Genomic DNA, 23,087 nt, shown 5'->3' with positions numbered 1-23,087 from the left:
AGTTTGGACAGGTGGCCAAACTGTCTCGCAGCTCTACGGACAAGTCCTACGACCTTATGGATTGGTATTTTGCTCTGATATACAGTCAACTGTGCGACCTTATATAGACAGGTGTGTGACTTTCCAAATCATAACCAATCAGTTGAATTTACCACAGGTGGACTCCAATCAAGTTGTAGAAACATCTCAAGGATGATCAATGGAAACATGAAGCACCTGAGCTCAATTTCGAGTCTCATAGCAAAGGGTCTGAGTATTTATAACATATTTCTGTTTTTTATTAATACATTTGAAATAAATTCTAAAAACCTGTTTTTGCTTTGTCATTATGGGGTGTTGTGTGTAGATTGCTGAGGAGTTTTATTTATTTAATACATTTTAGATTTAGGCTGTAATGTAACAAAATGTGTAAAAAGTCAAGGGGTTTGAATACTTTCTGAAGGCACTGTAGGTCTTATAATAGATAAATATATATATTGATGTTGAGTAGTTGGAGGTGTGGCGTAAGCATGGAAGTGCTATGGATAGAGAAACAGACAGAATTATAGATAAAGATTAGCATATTTATTGAACTGATTATCAGACTAACACCATATACCTGGGTTAACGTCTAAGGCAATACTATTACTTTGTCACAGCTAACTGGGTGTGTGAGGTAAGAATCAGGCGAAGAGAGCAGAGAGTTCCAAAGGGAAAAGTGCACTTTAATCTGGCACCAAAATACAATGCCCATAACCCCGGGGGCGCGAAAACACAAAATTAATCGCGCACAAAACAAGGTCGGGTTTACTAGGCTTAAATAAGGAAGCACATCAGGAAAACACAATTAGACACAGGTGCAACTAATAAGACAAAACAAACAGAAAAGGGATCGGTGGCAGCTAGTAGGCCAGTGACGACGACCACCGAGCACCGGCCGAACAGGCAGGGGAGCCAACTTTGGCGGGAGTCGTAACAGTAACCCCCCCTCCAACACGCGGCTCCCGCAGCGCGGGAGTCCACGAGGTACTGTAGGCCCCCACCCGGCGTCTCGAGTCCAGTATGCCACGTACTGTGTACGCATGGGATCCCTCGATGTCCAGAGGCGGCGGAGGAACCTCAGGCACCTCACCTTCTTGAAGGGGACCAGCCACCACCGGCCTGAGGAGAGACACATTAAACGAGGGGTTAATACGATAATAAGTAGGAAGTTGTAACCTGTAACACACCTCGTTTATCCTCCTCCAGGACTTTAAGCCCAACACACACTGGAAGGGAGACATGTTCGTTGAGGAATGGTGGAGGGAGTTCTGAGCGAGCTCAGCCCAAGGAACATACCTCGCCCTCTCACCTGGCCGGTCCCGGCAATATGACCGCAGAAACCTGCCCATATCCTGGTTTACTCGCTCCACCTACCCATTACTCTCGGCATGTAAACCCGAGGTCAAGCTGACTGAGACCCCAGCCTCTCCATAAACGCCCTCCAAACTCTGGACGTGAATTGGGGGCCCCGATCAGAAACGATGTCCGCAGGCACCCCATAGTGCCGGAAGACATGGGTAAACAGGGACTCCGCAGTCTGCAGGGCCGTAGGGAGACCGGGCAACGGGATGAGATGGCAGGACATAGAAAACCGATCCACAACGACCAGGATCGTCGTACTTCCCTGGGACGGGGGAAGGTCTGTGAGGAAGTCCACCGACAAGTATGACCACGGCCATTGTGGAACACGGAGGGGCTGTAACTTCCCTCTAGGCAAGTGTCGGGGAGCCTTGCTCTGAGCACAAACTGAGCAGGAGGAGACATAAAATCTCACGTCCTTAGCCAACGTGGGCCTCCAATATCTTCCCCTAAGACTCCGCACTGTCCTCTCGATGCCAGGATGACCCGAGGAGGGTAGAGTATGAGCCCAGTGTATTAATTTATCAGGGATACCCCTCGGCACATACTGAGCCCCTGCTGGACACTGAGGGGGGGCAGGCTCTAACCGTGATGCCCTCTCTATCTCCGCTTCCACCTCCCATACTACCAGTGCCACGAGACATGAAGGTGGAAGAATGGGGGTTGGCTCGACGGACCGCTCCTCGGTATCATAGAGGCGGGACAGCGTGTCAGCTTTACTGTTTTGGGAGCCTGGCCAGTACGAGATGGTGAAGCGAAACTGGATAAAGAACATGGCCCATCTAGCCTGACTCGGATTCAGTCTCCTCGCTGCCCGGATATACTCGAGATTACAATGGTCAGTCCAGATGAGAAAAGGGTGCTTAGCCCCCTCAAGCCAATGTCTCCACACCTTCAGAGCCTTGACTACAGCTAACAACTCCCGGTTCCCTACGTCATAGTTTCGCTCTGCCGGACCAAGCTTCTTCGAAAAGAAAAGAACAAGGGCGGCCGAGCGTCCACCTCCACTATGAACGCTAAAGAGGGGTCCGGATGCGCCAACATGGGTGCATTGGTGAACAGCTCCTTCAGACGACTGAAAGCTCTGCCCGCCTCTGCTGACCAACGCAAGCGCGCCGGACCTCCCTTCAGCAGTGAGGTAATGGGAGCAGCCACCTGACCAAAACCCCACATAAACCTCCGGTAGTAATTGGCAAACCCTAAAACCCGCTGCACCTCTTTCACCATGGTTGGAGTCGGCCAATTACGCACGGCTGTAACGCGGTCACAATCCATCACCACCCCGGAGGTGGAAATACCATAACCCAGGAAGGAAACGGCCTGTTTGAAGAACACGCATTTCTCGGCCTTGACATATAGGTCATGCTACAGCAGTCGCTCAAGTACCTTACGCACCAGAGACACGTGCGCCTCGCGTGTGGCAGAATAGATCAGGATGTTATCGATATACACTACCACTCCCTGCCGGCGCAGGTCTCTGAGAATCTCGTCTATGAAGGATTGGAAGACGGCTGGAGCATTCTTCAACCCATATGTCATGACGAGGTACTCATAATGGCCAGATGTAGTACTAAATTAGGTTTTCCACTGATCTCCTCCCCCGATACGCACCTTATTATACGCACTCCTCAGGTCCAGTTTTGTGAAGAAGCGCCCCCAGTGAAATGATTCCACCGCCGTAGCGATGAGAGGTAGTGGGTAACTAAACCCCACTGTGATAGAATATAGACCTCGATAATCAATGCAAGGATGCAGACCTCCCTCCTTCTTCTTCACAAAAAATAAGCTTGAGGAGACGGGTGATGTGGAGGGCCGAATGTACCCCTGTCCCAGTGATTCAGCCACATATGTCTCCATAGCCACTGTCTCCTCCTGGGACAATGGGTACACGTGACTCCTAGGAAGTGCAGCGTTCACCAGGAGGTCTATTGCGTAGTCCCCTCGACGATGGGGTGGTAATTGGGTCGCCTTCCTCTTACTGTAGGCGATAGCCAAATCGCCATATTCAGAGGGAATGCGCACGGTGGAACCCTAGTCTGGACTCTCCACCGTAGTCGCACCAATGGAAACTCCTATACACCTGCCTGAACACTCCTCTGACCACCCTCTAAGAGCCCCCTGTCGCCATGAAATCACCGGGTTGTGATGAGCTAGCCAGGGAATTCCCAACACCACTGGAAACGCAGGTGAATCAATAAGGAATAGACTAATCCGCTTCTCATGACCCCCCTGCGTTACCATGTCCAGTGGCACCGTGGCCTTCCTGACCACTCCTGACCCTAATGGTCGGCTATCTAAGGAGTGCACGGGGAAAGGTAGGTCTAACGACACCAGGGGAATCCCTAGCCTTAACACGAGCCCACGATCCATGAAGTTCTCAGCTGCGCCTGAATCGACTAGCGCCTTATGCTGTAGAGAGGGAGAAAACCCAGGAAAAGAGGTTAACACAAACATATGACCGACAGGAGTCTCTGGGTGAGTCTGGTGCTGACTCACCTGGGGTGACCGAGCAGTGCTCCGTCTGCCCTCCCGACTTCCAGACCAGCTCCTCCAGCACCGGTCGGCCGTGTGTTCTTGCCGACCACGACTGGTGCAGGAGGAAACTCCTCCTCCGGTCCCCCTCGATGCAGCCCCCCCTAACTCCATGGGGATGGGAGCAGGAGGGCCTGGGGGTGGAAACAACAGGGCCTGTTCCGGACGCCCGCGGGCAGCCAGCAGGTTGTCTAGACGAATGGACATGTCTATGAGTTCATCCAAGGTGAGGGTGGTGTCCCGACACGCTAGCTCCCTGCGGACGTCCTCCCTGAGGCTACATCAAAGCCCTGTCGTTCCACCCCGTTCCTGCGGCCAAGGTCCGGAACTCCAGGGCAAAATCCTGCGCGCTCCTCGTCTCCTGTCGCAGCCGTTCACCTGCCGCCCGACCCTCTGGTGGGTGATCGAACACAGCTCCGAATCGGCAGGTGAACTCGGGGTAGTGATCCTTCGCCGAGTCTGGGCCATTCCACACTGCGCTAGCCCACTCCAGGGCTCGTCCCGTCAGACAGGAGACGAGGACGCTCACGCTCTCCTCCCCTGAGGGATTAGGACGGACGGTCACCAGGTATAATTCCAGTTGGAGGAGGAACCCCTGACACCCAGCCGCCGTCCCATCATACTCCCTGGGGAGCGCCAGACGCCACTCCTCTCCCATCGGTCCATCCTCTCCATCATCAGATCCATTGCCGATCCTATTCGGTGGAGAATGGTGGTGTGATGGAGGACCCTCTCCTCCATCGATGGGAGAGGAGGTGCGGCTGCTCCTGCTGATTCCATAACAGAAGGTGCGGGATTCTGCACAGCTGACTGGGTGTGTGAGGTAAGAATCAGGCGCAGAGAGCAGAGAGTTCCAAAGGGAAAAGTGCACTTTAATCTGGCACCAAAATACAATGCCCAAAACACAGGGCGCGAAAATACTATCCAACCCAAAACACAGGGTACGCGGTCCGGAGCACTAACACACCCAACGACACAACACGTAACACAAAACGAATCCCGCACAAAACAAGGGCAGGTTTACTAGGCTTAAATAAGGAAGCACATCAGGAAAACACAATTAGACACAGGTACAGGCAGGGGAGCCACCTTCGGTGGGAGTTGTGACATACTTACTGTTGAAAGTCTTATTTAATTACTACAAATCACTTGATTGAGTCACAGTATGAATGGAGGTTTGAATAGTTTTTTTAGTGAGCAAGCAAGGCTATGGGTGAAACCCCTACAATGTGCAGTGAAGGTGAAAGCTCATTGGATTTGTATGACAAGGCACTGGATGTGCATGGTCCTCTCCAAAAGGCCCTGTGGTGACTGCTTTATTGCTATGCTATTTATTGCTATTCCTGTAACTCTGTGCAATTTGGCTTAAATGTGCTCTTGTGTAGTTAATCTACTCCGGTCTTGATATGTGGATGTCACGTCATCCTGTAAATCTTGGACTGTACTGTGCTGCTCTGGTGCCCCCCGGTACTATGCTGGCTGATAGTGAAAATCTACATCATACCTATAGAGTATTGATGAATAGAACATTTCATCTTTAGACTTTGGATTGGCCATTTTAGTGTAAAATATTGCAGAAAAGGGTCTGTCCAGGTAGGTCAAACTGTATGTGCTCGCCACATGAGCATCCCCTAGCAGTAATACGGCTCCATTGCATTTCAGTGTGTCATTCTCATTCTTCTTCCATATCCCTCTCTGTCTCTGTCTCTCCCTCTCTGTCTCTGTCTCTCCCTCTCTCTGTCTCTGTCTCTCCCTCTCTCTCTCTCTCTCTCCAACACTTTCCCCTCACCCTCCTTCTCACGCTTCTCCTCCTACTTCCCCTGTCACAGCCCCCCTCACCTTGCCCCTGTCCCTCGCCCTGGTTTCGGCCCTGGCCCCGTCCCTCGTCACGGTCCCGGTGGTAGAGCTCCCCCTGACCCGCTCCCCCCTGTGTCCGCTGCCCCCCAGCAGATTGGGGGCATGGTGTGGGACTTCCTGGGAAAGTGAGTGCTCTGCCCCTGGCACTTCAGCAAGGCTGCCCTCGTGGTTTACGTCTGCGACTGCACCTGCATATGGTCTCGCCTTTGAATTGATTTGGTGTGATTTAGAAGCCCATCGGCCCATCCGTGTTATGTAAAGATCACTAGATCTGTTGTGCAACCTCTACAGCAGTAGTCTTGCAAAATCCTGCGCCAGTAGTCATGTTGTATATGCATCTTTGTGCACGTGTGTCTGCGCATGTCTTCAGCCTGCTTCTCCACCCATGCCTGCACACACTTTATGACTCAATCTAATATCTTTTTCCTTTACCTTTATTTAACTAGGCAAGTCAGTTAAGAACAAATTCTTATTTTCAATGACGGCCTAGGAACAGTGGGTTAAATGCCTTGTCCAGGGGCAGAACGACAGATTTTTATCTTGTCAGCTCGGGGATTCGACCTTCGGTTACTAGTACTACACTCTAACCACTAGGCTACCTGCCACCTAAACAAGGAGCCTGGTAAACAAACTATATCAAAAAATGAATCTGTAGTATCATGTATGAATCAATACTTTCATATTTGTATTAATACTGAACTTCTACTGTATTCATATGATTTCACATATGAAAGCCATAAGGATGGCATATATTTCTCATATACAGTAAGTCAGTTTCAACACATACAATGCTTTCGGAAAGCATTCAGACCCCTGGACTTTTTCCTAATTTTGTTACGTTACAGCCTTATTCTAAAATGGATTTGTTTTCTTTTTTTCTCATCAATCTACACACAACACCCCATAATGACAGTTTTTTGCAAATGTATTAAAAATCAGAAATACTGTATTTACATAAGTATTCAGATCCTTTGCTATGAGACTCGAAATTGAGCTCAGGTGCATCCTGTTTCCATTGTTTCCATTGATCATCCTTGAGACGTTTCTACAACTTGATTGGAGTCCACCTGTTGTAAATTCAATTGATTGGGAATGATTTGAAGAGGCACACACCTATCTATATAAGGCCCCAAAGTTGACAGTAGATGCCAGAGCAAAAACAAAGGTCGAAGGAATTGTCCGTAGAGCTCTGAGACAGGATTGTGTCGAGGCACATATCTGGGGAAGGGTACCAAACAATTTCTGCAGCATTGAAGGACCCCAAGAACACAGTGGCCTCCATCGTTCTTAAATGGAAGACATTTGGAACCACCAAGACTCTTCCTAGAGCTGACCTCCTGGCCAAACTGAGCAATTAAGGAAGAGGGGCCTTGTTCACGGAGGTGACCAAGGAACCAATGGTCACTCTGACAGAGCTCCAGAGTTCCTCTGAAGAAATGGGAGAACCTTCTGGAAAGGCAACCTTCTCTGCAGTACTCCACCAATCAGGTCTTTATGGTAGAGTGGCCAGATGGAAGCCACTCCCCAGTAAAAGGCACATAACATCATCCCTACGGTGAAGCATGGTGGTGGCAGCATCATGCTGTGGGGATGTTTTTCAGTGGCACAGCCTGGGAGACTAGTCAGGATCGAGGGAAAGATGAACGGAGCAAAGTACAGAGAGATCCTTGATGAAAACATGCTCCAGAGCGCTCAGGACCTCTGGTGCGAAGGTTCACCTTCCCACAGGACAGCGACTCTAAGCACACAGCCTAGTCAACGCAGGAGTGGCTTCAGGATAAGTCTCTGAATGTCCGTGAGTGGTCCAGCCAGAGCCCGGACTTGAACCTGATCATTCATCTCTGGAGAGACCTGAAAATGACTGCAATTGACGCTCCCCATCCAACCTGACAGAGCTTGAGAAGATCTGCAGAGAAGAAAGGGAGGCTACAATCGCTGCCAAAGGGCCTTCAACATAGTACTGAGTAAAGGGTATGAATACCCTGTGATATTTCTGTTTTATATTTTGATGCTTTTGAAAAAAAAATCTAAAAACCTGTTTTTGATTTGTCATTATGGGATATTGTGTGTAGATTGATGAGGGGAAAAACGAAAAAAGTTACAGAATAAGGCTGTAACTTAAAACAAAATGTGAAAAAAAGTCAGGAGGTCTGAATACTTTTCGATTGCACTGTATATACTGAATCATATGTATTTATTTTCATTTCCTGGATGATATTTAATTTGACAGTCTGTATGCCCTCTTCCCTCCCTTTACCATGAACTCACTCTCAATTACAACATAGAACCATTATGGGATCTGTACTGTAGCAAATGCAGTACAGCTCCCATGTACCTTACACATAGACAATAACCAGACACTGATTCCACACACACATGTACACACACACACGCATGTACACACACACACACACATACACACACATACACACACACTTTTTGTCTGTGGCCTTTTGTGTTTTGGCTGTTTTGTGTAGCTTCTGTACACTCTTAGAAAATTGGTTCCATAATGGATGTCCCCCTAGGAGAATCCTTTTTGGTTCCTGGGGAAAGGGTTCTGCATGGAACCAAAAGGGTTCTACTTGGAAACAAAAACAGTTCTTCAAAGGGTTCTCCTACAGTCATGGTCAAAGGTTTTGAGAATGACACAAATGTTATTTTTCACAAAGTTTGCTGTTTCAGTGTCTTTAGATATTTTTTGTCAGATGTTACTATGGAATACTGAAGTATAATTACAAGCATTTCATAAGTGTCAAAGGCTTTTATTGACAATTACATGAGGTTGGTGCAAAGAGTCAATACCTCTGCAATCCGCCCTGGCATGCTGTCAATTCACTTCTGGGCCACAACTTGACTGATGGCAGCCCATTCTTGGATCATTGTTACTCTAACTTCCGCGACGCATATAAGGCCCTGCTCCGCCCCCCTTTCGGAAAAGCTGACCACGACTCCATTTTGCTGATCCCTGCCTACAGGCAGAAACTAAAACAAGAGGCTCCCATGCTGAGGTCTGTCCAACGCTGGTCAGACCAAGCTGACTCCACACTCCAAGACTGCTTCCATCACGTGGACTGGGACATGTTTCGACAAGCGTCAGATGGAAATATTGACGAATACGCTGATTCGGTGTGCGAGTTCATTAGAACGTGCGTCAAGATGTCGTTCCCATAGCAACGATAAAAACATTCCCAAACCAGAAACCGTGATTGATGGCAGCATTCGCGTGAAACTGGAAAGCGCGAACCACTGCTTTTAATCAGGGCAAGGTGTCTGGTAATATGTCCGAATATAAACAATGCAGCTATTCCTCCGCAAGGCTATTAAACAAGCTAAGCGTCAGTACAGAGACAAAGTGGAATCTCAATTCAATGGCTCAGACACAAGAGGCATGTGGCAGGGTCTACAGTCAATCACGGACTACAAGAAGAAACCCAGCCCAGTCACGGACCAGGATGTCTTGCTCCCAGGCAGACTAAATAACTTTTTTGCCCGCTTTGAGGACAATACATTGCCACTGACACGGCCTGCAACGAAAACATGCGGTCTCTCCTTCACTGCAGCCGAGGTGAGTAAGACATTTAAACGTGTTAACCCTCGCAAGGCTGCAGGCCCAGACGGCATCCCCAGCCGCGCCTCAGAGCATGCGCAGACCAGCTGGCCGGTGTGTTTACGGACATATTCAATCAATCCCTATACCAGTCTGCTGTTCCCACATGCTTCAAGAGGGCCACCATTGTTCCTGTTCCCAAGAAAGCTAAGGTAACTGAGCTAAACGACTCCGCCCGTAGCACTCACTTCCGTCATCATGAAGTGCTTTGAGAGACTAGTCAAGGACCATATCACCTCCACCCTACCTGACACCCTAGACCCACTCCAATCTTACCGCCCAAATAGGTCCACAGACGATGCAATCTCAACCACACTGCACACTGCCCTAACCCACCTGGACAAGAGGAATACCTATGTGAGAATGCTGTTCATCGACTACAGCTCGGCATTCAACACCATAGTACCCTCCAAGCTCGTCATCAAGCTCGATACCCCTGGGTCTCGACCCCGCCCTGTGCAACTGGGTTCTGGACTTCCTGACGGGCCGCCCCAGGTGGTGAGGGTAGGCAACAACATCTCCTCCCCGCTGATCCTCAACACGGGGCCCCACAAGGGTGCGTTCTGAGCCCTCTCCTGTACTCCCTGTTCACCCACGACTGCACTGGCCATGCACGCAACTCAATCATCAAGTTTGCGGACCACAACAGTGGTAGGCTTGATTACCAACAACGACGAGACGGCCTACAGGGAGGAGGTGAGGGCCCTCGGAGTGTGGTGTCAGGAAAATAACCTCACACTCAACGTCAACAAAACTAAGGAGATGATTGTGGACTCCAGCAGAGGGAACACCCCCCTATCCACATCGATGGATCAGTAGTGGAGAGGGTAGCAAGTTTTAAGTTCCTGACAAACTGAATTGGTCCACTCACACTGACAGCGTCTTCTTCAACCTCAGGAGGCTGAAGAAATTCGGCTTGTCACCAAAAGCACTCACAAACTTCTACAGATGCACAATCGAGAGCATCCTGGCGGGCTGTATCACCGCCTGGTACGGCAACTGCTCCGCCATCAACCGTAAGGCTCTCCAGAGGGTAGTGAGGTCTGCACAACGCATCACCGGGGCAAACTACCTGCCCTCCAGGACACCTACACCACCCGATGTTACAGGAAGGCCATAAAGATCATCAAGGACATCAACCACCCGGAACCACTGCCTGTTCACCCCGCTATCATCCAGAAGGCGAGGTCAGTACAGGTGCATCAAAGCTGGGACCGAGAGACTGAAAACAGCTTCTATCTCAAGGCCATCAGACTGTTAAACAGCCACCACTAACATTGAGTGGCTGCTGCCAACACACTGTCATTGACACTGACCCAACTCCAGCCACTTTAATAATGGGAATTGATGGGAAATGATGTAAATATATCACTAGCCACTTTAAACAATGCTACCTTATATAATGTTACTTACCCTACATTATTCATCTCATATGCATATGTATATACTGTACTCTAGATCATCGACTGCATTCTTATGTCACTAGCCACTTTAACTATGCCACTTTGTTTACTTTGTCTACATACTCATCTCATATGTATATACTGTACTCGATACCATCTACTGTATGCTGCTCTGTACCATCACTCATTCATATATCCTTATGTACATATTCCTTATCCCCTTACACTGTGTATAAGACAGTAGTTTTGGAATTGTTAGTTAGATTACTTGTTGGTTATCACTGCATTGTCGGAACTAGAAGCACAAGCATTTCGCTACACTCGCATTAACATCTGCTAACCATGTGTATGTGACAAATAAAATTTGATTTGATTTGATTTGATTTGAATCACTGCTTGGAGTTAGTCAGAATTTGTGTTTTTTTTTTGTCCACCCGCCTCTTGAGGATTGACCAAAAGTTCTCAATGGGATTAAGTTAGGTCTGGGGAGTTTCCTGGCCATGTATACAAAATATCGATGTTTTGTTCCCCAAGTCACTTAGTTATCACTTTTGCCTTATGGCAAGGTGCTCCATCATGCTGGAAAAGGCACTGTTCATCACCAAACTGTTCCTGGATGGTTGGGAGAAGTTTCTCTCTGAGGATGTGTTGGTACCATTCTTTATTCATGGCTGTGTTCTTAGGCAAAATTGTGAGTGAGCCCACTCCCTTGGCTGAGAAACAACCCCACACATGAATGGTCTCAGGATGCTTTACTGTTGGCATGACACAGGACTGATGGTAGCGCTCACCTTGTCTTTTCCGGACAAGCTTTTTTCCAGATGCCCCAAACAATCGGAAAGGGGATTCATCAGAGAAAATGACTTTACCCCAGTCCTCAGCAGTCCAATCCTTGTACCTTTTGCAGAATATCATGCACTCACACCTGCCTGCTGCCATTCCTGAGCAAGCTTTGTACTGGTGGTGCCCCGATCCCGCAGCTGAATCAACTTTAGGAGACGGTCCTGGCACTTGCTGGACTTTCTTGTGCACCCTGAAGCCTTCTTCACAACAATTGAAGCGCTCTCCTTGAAGTTCTTGATGATCCGATAACTGGTTGATTTAGGTACAATCTTACTGGCAGCAATATCCTTGCCTGTGAAGCCCTTTTTGTGCAAAGCAATGATGACAGCACGTGTTTCCTTGCAGGAAACCATGGTTGACAGAGGAAGAACAATGATTCCAAGCACCACCCTCCTTTTGAAGCTTCCAGTCTGTTATTCAAACTCAATCAGCATGACAGAGTGATCTCCAGCCTTGTCCTCGTCAACACTCACACCTGTGTTAACGAGAGAATAACTGACATGTCAGCTGGTCCTTTTGTGGCAGGGCTGAAATGCAGTGGAAATGTTTTTTTGGGGGGATTCAGTTAATTTACAGAGGGAAAAGAGGGACTTTGCAATTAATTGCAATTAATCTGATCACTCTTAATAACATTTTGGAGTATATGCAAATTGCCATCATAGAAACTGAGGCAGCAGACTTTGTGAAAATTAATATTTGTGTCATTCTCAACTTTTGGCCACAACTCTATTGGAATAGCCAAAGAACCATTTCAGGTTCTAGATAGTACCTTTTTTTCTAAGAGAGTAGGAAGGTCCTGTCTTTAGTCCTTCTACTGCTGTGGGCACGCTGCTTCCCCTGCTCATTCCTGACCCCCATCTGCCCACCTCCACCCCAAACTCTCCCTCAGAACCAACCCATTCGATGTTCCGATACCTCCACCTCTAACCCTCCCCCAGAACCACCCTCACCCTTCTCTGTTTTGATACCTCCACCCCTCCCCCAGAAACATCATCACCCTTGTCTGTTCTGATACCTTCATCCCTAACCCTTCTCCAGAACCATCCTCACTCTTCACTGCTTCGATACCTCCACCCTACTACTAACAGTGATTCCCACCTTCTCTACACTGACCTCCGCCCTGATCTCCCTGCCCTCTCCACTTCCCTGTCTAGCTTGCTGTGCCCAATGTAAAGGCTAGCTCTCAGCCTAGTAGTCTTGTCTGCATGACTAGAGCTGCTGTGCTCCAGGTCAACAATGTTCTGCTCAGTGAGTGAGCTGTTTAGTAGGTAGGGTCTGTATGTACTGTACCCCCCCAGTTGTTTGGTTGGTCCCCCTCTTTCTGGCTGTCTGCCATGGCTCCCTTGACTGGTTCCCTTGCTGCCTTGCCCACTTGGTCTCCTCTTCTCCTTGCTGTTTAGCTATACTAGCTCTCTTGTCCCTCCCCTCCTCCTAGCCTAACCTCACTCACCATCACAGCTAGTGTCTTCTGTCCCCTTTTCTGACTGACTGCATGCCTGCCCCGCACTCACAGGCTGTGCAGCCAGCAGCTAATACAGGACTCTAACCTGGCTGTCAGAGGAGAAGGTGTATCCTGTGCATCCCGCGTTAGCTATGTCTGTGTTTTCCAGTGACTGTTTCTCATTGGTGCCTCTTATGATGATGATGATCTCTCCCTGTCTGTCTCTGATTGTGTACACTTTATTCTAGTTATGGGTCCTCTGTTGTCCTTCTTTTCTGTTATGATACTAATGTTACATTTCTTTACTCTTCTCCTGTCTCCTGTTTCTGTCTGCTGTTTCCTCTTGTCCTGCCATCCCTCCTTACACCTCCTCCTCCTCCTGTTCCTCCTCTTCTCCACCTGCAGCCTAGCTCCCAGGTAAGTAGCGAACCTCCATTAGAATCCCCCCCACCACCGGCCCCATCCGTACACCTGAGAGGTGCGACTTCCCCCCTACTATTCTAACTCTGGTGCCTAAACCTGTGAGTCATTTCAGAGATCTCTGAACATACTGTATTAACATGGACTTGTCTTTATCTCATCTGTGTCTCATATCTCCTGAATGTTGTTCATTGTTTTTGCATTCAAATTTCCGTGTCAATTACAGTACCTGTATGTCTAACCTGAGTGTATATTAGTGCAATCGGAAAGTATTCAGACCCCTTGACTTTTTCCACATTTTTTTACGTTACGGCCTTGTTCTTAAATGGATAAAATAGTTTTTCCCCCTCATTAATCTACACACAATACCCCATAATGACAAAGCAAAACATTTTTTTTTAAATGTTTGCAAGTTATCATTTACACATTTCCATAAGTATTCAGATCCTTACTCAGTACTTTGTTGAAGCACCTTTGGCAGTGATTAACGACTCAATTCTTCTTGGGTATGATGCTACAGGCTTGGCACCTTTGGCAGTGATTAACGACTCAATTCTTCTTGGGTATGATGCTACAAGCTTGGCACAACTGTATTTGGGGAGTTTCTCACAAACTGTTTTGCAGATCCTCTCAAGCTCTCTCAGGTTGGATGGGGAGCATCGCTGCACAGCTATTTTCAGGTCTCTCCAGAGATGTTAGATTGGGTTCAAGTCCAGGCTCTGGCTGGACCACTCAACGACATTCAGAGACTTGCCCCTAAGCCATTCCTGCATTGTCTTGGGTGTTTACTCAGGGTCGTTGTCCTGTTGGAAGGTGAACCATCGCCCCAGTCTGAGGTCCTGAGGGCTCTCAAGCAGGTTTTCATCAAGGACCTCTCTGTATTTTGCTCTATTTATCTTTCCCTTGATCCTGACTAGTCTCCCAGTCCCTGCCTCTGAAAAACATCCCCACAACATGCTGCCACCACCATGCTTCACCGTAGGGATGGTGCCAGGTTTCCTCCAGACGTGATGCTTGACATTCAGGCCAAAGATAATCTTGTTTCTCATGGTCTGAGAGTCCTTTAGGTGCCTCTTGGAAAACTGCAAGCGGGCTGCAGAGATGGTTGTCCTTCTGGAACGTACTCCCATTTCCACAGAGGAATTAGAGCTCTGTCAGAGTGACCATCGGGTTCTTGGTTACCTCCCTGACCAAGGCCCATCTCCCCGGATTGCTCAGTTTGGCCGGGCGACCAGCTCTAGGTAGAGTCTTGGTGGTTCCAAATGTCTTCCATTTAAGAAGGATCTAGGCCACTGTGTTCTTGGGGTCCTTCAATGCTGCAGAAATTGTTTGGTACCCTTCCCCAGATCTGTGCCTTGATACAATCCTGTCTCAGAGCTCTACGGACAATTCCTTTGACCTCATGGCTTGGTTTTTGCTCTGACATGCACTGTCAACTGTGGGACCTTATATAGACAGGTGTGTGACTTTCCAAATCATGTCCAATCAATTGAATTTAGCACAGGTGGACTCCAATCAGGTTGTAGAAACATCTCAAGGATGATCAATGGAAACAGGAAGCACCTGAGCTCAATTTCGAGTCTCATAGCAAAGGGTCTGAATACTTATGTAAATAAAGTATTTATGTTTTCTTAAAACCTGTTTTCGCTTTGTCATTTTGGGGTGTTGTGTTTTGATTGATGAGGGGAAAAAAAGGCTGTAATGTACTAAAATGTGGAAAGGGTGCTGAATAATTTCCAAATGCACTGTATATACTAAACAAAAATATAAATTGAACATGCAAGAATTTCAAAATGTTACTGAGTTACAGTTCATATAAGGAAATCAGTCAATTTAAATACATTCATTAGGCCGTAATCTATGGATTTCACATGACTGGGAATACACATGTGCATGCTGGTCACAGATACCTTAAAAAAAGGTAGGTGCGTGGATCAGAAAACCAGTCAGTATCTGGTGTCACAACCATTTGCTTCATACAGCATGACGCATCTCCTTCGCATAGAGTTGATTGGGTTGTTCATTGTGGCCTGTGGAATGTTGTCCCACTCCTCTTCAATGGCTGTGCGAAGTTGCTGAATATTGGCGTGAACTGGAACACGCTGTCGTACACGTCGATCCAGAGCATTCCAAACATGCTCAGTGGCTGATGTATCTGGTGAGTATGCAGGCCATGGAAGAACTGAGACATTTTCAGCTTCCAGAATTGTGTACGGATGAATGGCACGACAATGGGCCTCAGGATCTTGTCACAGTATCTCTGTGCATTCAATTGCCATTGATGAAATGCAATTGTGTTCATTGTCTGTAGCTTATGCCTGCCCATAATATAACCCTACTACCACCATAGGGCACTCTGTTCACAATGTTGACATCAGCAAACCGCTCGTCCACGTGATGCTGTCTGCCATCTGCCCGGTAAAGTCGAAGCTGGGATTCATCCGTGAAGAGCACACTTCTCCAGCATGCCAGTGGCCATCGATGGTGAGCATTTTGCCCACTGAAGTCGGTTACGACGCAGAACTGCAGTCAGGTCAAGACCCTTGTGAGGACGATGAGCATACAGATGAGCTTCCCTGAGACGGTTTCTGACAGTGTAGAAATTCTTCGGTTGTGCAAACCCACAGTTTCATCAGCTGTCCGGGTAGCTGGTCTCAGACGATCCCGCAGGTGAAGAAGCCGGATGTAGAGGTCCGGTGCTGGCGTGGTTGCACGTGGTCTGTGGTTGTGAGGCCGGTTGGATATACTGCTAAATTCTCTGAAATTACATTGGAGGCGATTTGTGGTAGACAAAGAAACATTTCATTCTCTGGCAACAACTCTGGTGGCCATTCCTGCAGTCAGCATGCCAATTGCAAGCTCCCTCAAAACTTGAGACATCTGTGGCATTGTTATGTGACAAAATGCACTTTTTAGAGTGGCCTTTTATTGTCCCCAGCACAAGGTGCACCTGTGTAATGATAATGCTGTTCAATCAATATGCCACACTTGTCTGGTGGATGGATTATCTTGGTGAAGACGAGAAATGCTCACCAACAGGGATGTAAATTTATTGTGGACAAAACTTGAGAGAAATATGTTTTTTGTGCATGTGGAAAATCTTTTATTTCAGCTCATGAAACATGGGAAAAACACTTTACATCTTGTATATAATTTGTTCAGTGTATATATATATATATATATTTGTGTTAATTTTTCTTGTGTTTTGTTGTGTCCATCTGCATGTGTTTCTAATGAGTCTAACAGTCATCATTGTATTACTCACATACTGTTGAAATCGGAAGTTAACATACACCTTAGCCAAATACATTTTAACTCAGTTTTTCACAATTCCTAACATTTAATCCAAGTACAAATTCCCTGTTTTAGGTCAGTTGGGATCACCACTTTATTTTTAGAATGTGAAATGTCAAAATAATTGTAGAGAGAATGATTTATTTCAGCTTATATTTCTTTCATCACATTCCCAGTGGGTCAGAAGTGTACATACACTCAATTAGTATTTGGTAGCATTGCCTTTAAATTGTTTAACTTGGGTCACAGGTTTGAGTAGCCTTCCACAAGCTTCCCACAATAAGTTGGGTGAATTTTGGCCCATTCCTCCTGACAGAGCTGGTGTAACTGAGTCAGGTTTGTAGGCCTCCTTTCTCGCACACACCTTTTCATTTCTGCCCACACATTTTCTATGGGATTGAGGTCAGGGCTTTGTGATTGCCACTCCAATACCTTGACTTTGTTGTCCTTAAGCCATTTTGCCATAACTTTGGAAGTATGCTCTGGGTCATTGTCCATTTGGAAGACCCATTTGCGACCAAGCTTTAACATCCTGATGTCTTGAGATGTTGCCTCCCCCTTTTTCCTCCATCACGATGGTCATTATGGCCAAACAGTTCTATTTTTGTTTCATCAGACCAGAGGACATTTCTCCAAAAAGTACGATCTTTGTCCCCATGTGCAGTTGCAAACTGTAGTCTGGCTTTTTTATGTCGGTTTTGGAGCAGTGGCTTCTTCTTTGCTCAGCGGCCTTTCAGGTTATGTCGATATAGGACTCATTTTACTGTGGGTATAGATACTTTTGTACCTGTTTCTTCCAGCATCTTCACAAGGTCCTTTGCTGTTGTTCTGGGATTGATTTGTACTTTTCGCACCAAAGTACGTTCATTTCTAGGAGACAGAACATCTCTTTCCTGAGCAGTATTACGGCTGTGTGGTCCCATGGTGTTTATACATGCGTACTATTGTTTGTACAGATGAACGTTGTACCTTCAGGCATTTGGAAATTGCTCCCAAGGAAGAACCAGACTTGTGGAGGTCTACAATTTTTTTCTGAGGTATTGGCTGATATCTTTGATTTTCCCATGATGTCAAGCAAAGAGGCACTGAGTTTGAAGGTAGGCCTTGAAATACATCCACAGGTACACCTCCAATTGACTCAAATTATGCCAATTAGCCTATCAGAAGCTTCTAAAGCCATGACATAATTTTCTGGAATTTTCCAAGCTGTTTAATGGCACAGTCAACTTAGTGTATGTAAACTTCTGACCCACTGGAATTGTGATACAGTGAATTATAAGTAAAATAATCTGCTTGTAAACAATTGTTGGAAAAATGACTTGTCATGTACAAAGTAGATGTCCTAACCGACTTGCCAAAACTATAGTTTGTTAATAAGCAGTTTGTGGAGTGGTTGAAAAACAAGTTTTAATGACTCCAACCTAAGTGTATGTAAACATCCGACTTCAACTGTATATGTGTGCAGGGTTGGGGAGTAATGGATTACAAACAAATATATACATTAATATGTTACATTATCAGAAAAAAATATTATCATCAGACTTCAGATATTTTTGAAAAACTAGGTGATTTCTTCTAGGAATACTTTTTAATTCATAAAGGAAGTTTGCGAGAAAAAAATGACACCTTTCTGTTTACTCACAACATTCAAATCAGCATTGAAAAAAGGCTCACGTTCAAGTTTGTTCCACCTGAGCGAGTCTGACCACTATGATGACACACTAAACGTATTTGCTTGATCGCGGTAAAAGAGCAGGAATAGGCGTTTAACCTCTTGCTTCTACTTGGGACGCTTGCGTCCCAACTAGAGCTCTGGAAATGCAAATGCGCTACGCTAAATGCTAATAGTATTAGTTAAAACTCAAAAGTTCCACATTCCACGTTACACAAACCGCACAATAAAATAGAAAACAGTCATTACCTTTCACCATCTTCTTTGTTGGCACTCCTAGATGTCCCATAAACACTATTGGGTCTTTATTTCGATTAAATCGGGCCATATAAAGCCAAGATATCGTTATATGTAGACTGTGTGATAAACGAAAAAAACTGCGATTTCACAACGTAACGTCATTTTTTAAAATTCAAAAAGTAGATGATAAACTTTCACAAAACACTTCGAAATACGTTTGTAATGCTACTTTAGGTATTAGTAAACGTTAATAAGCGATAAAAATCATCCTTAGGCGATGTAAAAATCATTAGCTGTCGTCTTGGAAAAAATTTCACGAGAGAGCTCTTCCGGAATGATCTGGGCGGAGACCGGAGGTAAGTGGTGCCCCTGTTTCGGTTCAACCAAGAATCAAAGATGATTCAATTCACAAGACTCTAGACAACATGGGGATGCTGTGGGAGTTGAATGCTCGGTCTTATCTAATTCGGCTCACTGTTAACAATTGCTGGAAGTGGCGCAAGGATATTTATTTCCATTTTCTGTGATCAGGTTTTCCTGCGCTTTCCGATGTAACGCACGTTATGTTATAGCCACAGTCGTGATTTAACCAGTTTTAAAAACGTCCGAGGGTTTCCTATCCACACATTCTAACCATATGAACGTACTATATTCCTGGCATGAGTAGCAGGGCGCTGAAATGTTGCGCGATTTTTAACAAAATGTTCAAAAAAGTAGAGGGTCGACTTAAGAGGTTAAAGGCTACAGTCCAAGCAATGTTTTCCAATTGTGCGACTGCTGTCAAAGGCATTCAAGGATAATCTCATTTGAATAAAGGCTTGGAGGGAAGGATGACAGCAGTGGTGTAGTGTCACGATCGTCGTATGGAATAGACCAAAGCGCAGCGTGGTTAGAATACATACAACTTTTAATAAAGATAGACACTAAACAAACTATACGAAATAACAAAACGAACGTGACGCTATGATACAAAAGTGCAAACACAGGCAACTAGACATAGACAATAACCCACGAAATACCCAAAGCAGATGGCTGCCTAAATATGGTTTCCAATCAGAGACAACGATAAACACCTGCCTCTAATTGAGAACCAATCTAGGCAACCATAGACCTACATAAACACCTAGAATGTAAACAACCCCATAAATCTACAAAAGCCCTAGACAGTACAAAAACCCTAGAAAATACAAAAACACACATACCACCCTCGTCACACCCTGACCTAACCAAAGTATATAAAGAAAACAAAGAATACTCAGGTCAGGGCGTGACATGTAGTCTATGGCGATACGGATATCACTTATTATTGACATCTACATAGCGAATTCAAGTGAATCACACTGCTGCTCTCTAATTTAGCTTTATGCACCTTACGGATTGCATTTGTAGTGGGTGGCTGTTCACAAATGTACATGTGTAGTTTAACCCAATAGTGGTTGAACTAAAGAAGTTTAAGCTGACTACCAATTATTATTTTTGCAACCAGTGGACAGCCAGTGAAAAATGTGCTATTGCAACAGCTGCATAGTGCAGATCCAGGGCCTGCTTAATGCAGTGGCTTACAGGAGCTGAAGCCCCGGGCCCAAGCCCGTAGGGGGCCCTAGAGGCAGAGAAAAATGGAAATGTGTATATATATATTTATTTTTTACTGCAACCGCCAACCACAGGAGCCAGCTCTCTATGAGTGTAGATAGCCTGCTGCCGCTCTGCTAATCATCAGATGTGGGGAGGAGAGAAGTTAGGGGGCCCTGCCTTGGTTGGGTAACTGATTCAGGGCTAATTACATGCAATTCTACACATTTTGCCTCAACTTATGCCATGTAAATGATATCTGAGTGAGAGTGACTAACAAAATCAATGGGTGGCCCCTGGGTACGTACCCTGTGTGCCCAGTCGGTAGTCAGCCATGATTAATACAAGTTTAGATAATTGGCTTGACTAACTTACAAATCTAATAATTGTTAGCTGATATGGCTAGTTGAGTGACAGTCATTGATTGACATAACAAGTGAAAAACTGCTGATGCACAACCACATTTCTAAATTCACCTTGTGTATTCTACTATTCTTACTCTGAACAGTAAGCTGAGACCCCAACTGAGATCTCCTAAAATGTTTCATAGTATATACTGTATTTACAGATTTCTAAGTCATATTCTTGAAGATCAAAGGATATTACATCAATTGGAATGACTGTAAATCTGACACTTTTTACAGTGTAGCCTAATCGTATCTGTTGTAAAAAGCAATCGGTTAGAAGAAGCCTACGTAACCAACCCATAAAGTAAAATCCAACGTCCATTAATAGCCAGCAATGTAAATTATAATATTGATTTATCCTGCAATAGATTTCATTCAATTGGTAAAATATATTTTTGTATTCTTCTAATGCCTCTTAAAGGGAAAGTAATCTCAAAGTAACTGAAAGTTACATTACTGATTACAATTTTGGACAGGTAACTAGTAACTGTAACAGATTACATTTAGAAAGTAACCTACCCAACCCTGTATGTGTGGTATGTGAGTTCTGTGTGTCTATATTTACTTATAAAGTACAGTAGACAAAGTATTAGTAATGCCTTAGTAATGCCTCAAGGGGATGTATGAACCATTGATACCAGTTGTTCGGCTAGTGGTGTGGTAAGACGGTGACTAGTATGATAGAGGGTTGAACTCTGACATAATCTGTGGTTCTCCATACAGGCAGACCAAGGAGCAGGTTACTAAGAAGGGGGGTCCCAACCTCAAACTGGGCCCCCAGGGGGAAAAGAAGCCTGGTCAGATAATGGGGGACCCTCGAAAAGACAACACCATTGACCTTGGTCAGCATCTGAAGGTCTGTTTATAAAGTGTGTGTGTGTGCGTGTGAGACATAGAAAATACAGTAGGTCTGTAATTCCTGTGTGTGTGTGTCAGTTGGAGGAGATGATGAACACCCTAGAGAGAACTAGACAGGAGCTGGATGCCACCAAGCAGCGCCTCTCGTCTACCCAGCAGTCCCTGCAGGAGAGGGACGGTCACCTGACCAACATGAGACAGGAGCGCAGGAAACAGCTGGAGGAGATCCTGGAGATGAAGTAAGTCATGGGATGTCGTACATCAGCAGAGCAATGAAACATGTTCATATTCATGTTCATATTCTGTTTAACAATGGTAATCAAAAGAACTGCAGTGAAATTATTCAAATAGGTCAAGGATATAAAGAAAAACTGGCTTGGTCGTGTGAATGCTCAAACGCCATGTCAATACTTTTTTGTTTCACGTAAATAGTGAGAAATGGTAAATTATGTTATCTTCATATGTGGGAAAGATGCATGTTTTGTCTCAGCTGTGCTGACTGGTATATTTTTCTCTTGTTTGTCTATAGACAACAGGCCCTGCTGGCAGCCATCAGTGAGAAGGATGCTAACATCGCTCTGCTAGAGCTGTCTGCCTCTGGGAAGAAGAAGACCCAGGAAGAGGTTCTGGCTCTGAAGAGGGAGAAGGACAGATTGATGCACCAGCTAAAACAGCAGGTCAGGACTGGTGACACAACTCAGGTAGACATTTAATTCAACCTTTACTCAGGGTCCATTCCATTTCAATTAAGTCAATTTAGTTGGTAAACTGAAATGGCAATTCCATTTCTTTCTCATTGAAAAGTATTTAGAAATATTTAATTGGAATTGGAATTTCAGTTTACTTCCTGAATTGACTGAATTTGAATGGAATTGACTCAACCCTGCCTTTATTTACACAGGTTTGTCTCATTGAGATCCAAAAAGTCTATTTTGCAGGAAGGACCTGCTCACAATAGCAGCAGTTGTTCCGTTATAAGCTTATTTCTGCTACTCAGTTGCTATTCTCTCTTTGCTAACTCAATCAACTCCTTCCATTCATAATGACTAACTCAGTGTTTGGGTCTCTCGTGTTAAATTGTAGAACTTACATGTTTGTGTTTTGTTCCACAGACACAGAGCAGGATGAAGCTGATGGCAGACAGCTATGAAGACGACCACTACCACCCCCATCCTCCCTTCCATTCCCTACCCCAGCAACCCCACCTGGGTCTCCAGCCTCAGTCCCCCCAGCCCCAGCCCCAATACCAGCACCCGCCACATTCCCAGCAGCAGCACGCCCCGTACCCCCATGCCCCGCACCCCAGACCCCACCCCAACAACACCCTCACCCCAGCAGCCTCAACAGCAGTACTCCCCTCATCCCCAACAGCACCCGCAGGGGCACCCCCAACAGCCCCAACACCAACCACGGCCCCAGCACCCGCTGCAAGTCCAGCAGCCACACCCACAACAACAACAACACCCCCACCCAGGACAGCATCCTCACGGGCCTCCGCCACAGCAGCAGCACCCCCACCCCCAACAGCACCCACAGCCACACCTTCACGGCCCCCTGCAGC

The 23,087-nt window shown here is 46.0% G+C and overlaps 1 protein-coding gene across 1 annotated transcript in view; it reads left to right on the top strand.

The window, feature by feature from the left end:
- Positions 1–23,087, top strand: part of LOC115131720 (ERC protein 2-like) — a 161,631-nt gene that overhangs the window by 136,977 nt on the left and 1,567 nt on the right. Inside the window, 7 exon segments of the mRNA XM_065003147.1 lie at positions 5,742–5,894; positions 13,469–13,480; positions 21,392–21,524; positions 21,605–21,765; positions 22,056–22,227; positions 22,639–22,832; positions 22,834–23,087. Coding sequence (XP_064859219.1) covers positions 5,742–5,894; positions 13,469–13,480; positions 21,392–21,524; positions 21,605–21,765; positions 22,056–22,227; positions 22,639–22,832; positions 22,834–23,087 — 1,079 coding nt within the window.

The sequence above is a fragment of the Oncorhynchus nerka genome, linkage group LG2 (assembly GCF_034236695.1).
Source record: "Oncorhynchus nerka isolate Pitt River linkage group LG2, Oner_Uvic_2.0, whole genome shotgun sequence".
NCBI lineage: Eukaryota > Metazoa > Chordata > Actinopteri > Salmoniformes > Salmonidae > Oncorhynchus > Oncorhynchus nerka.
Note: the sequence above shows the minus strand (reverse complement) of the source record. Positions and strands in the feature narration are given on the sequence as shown.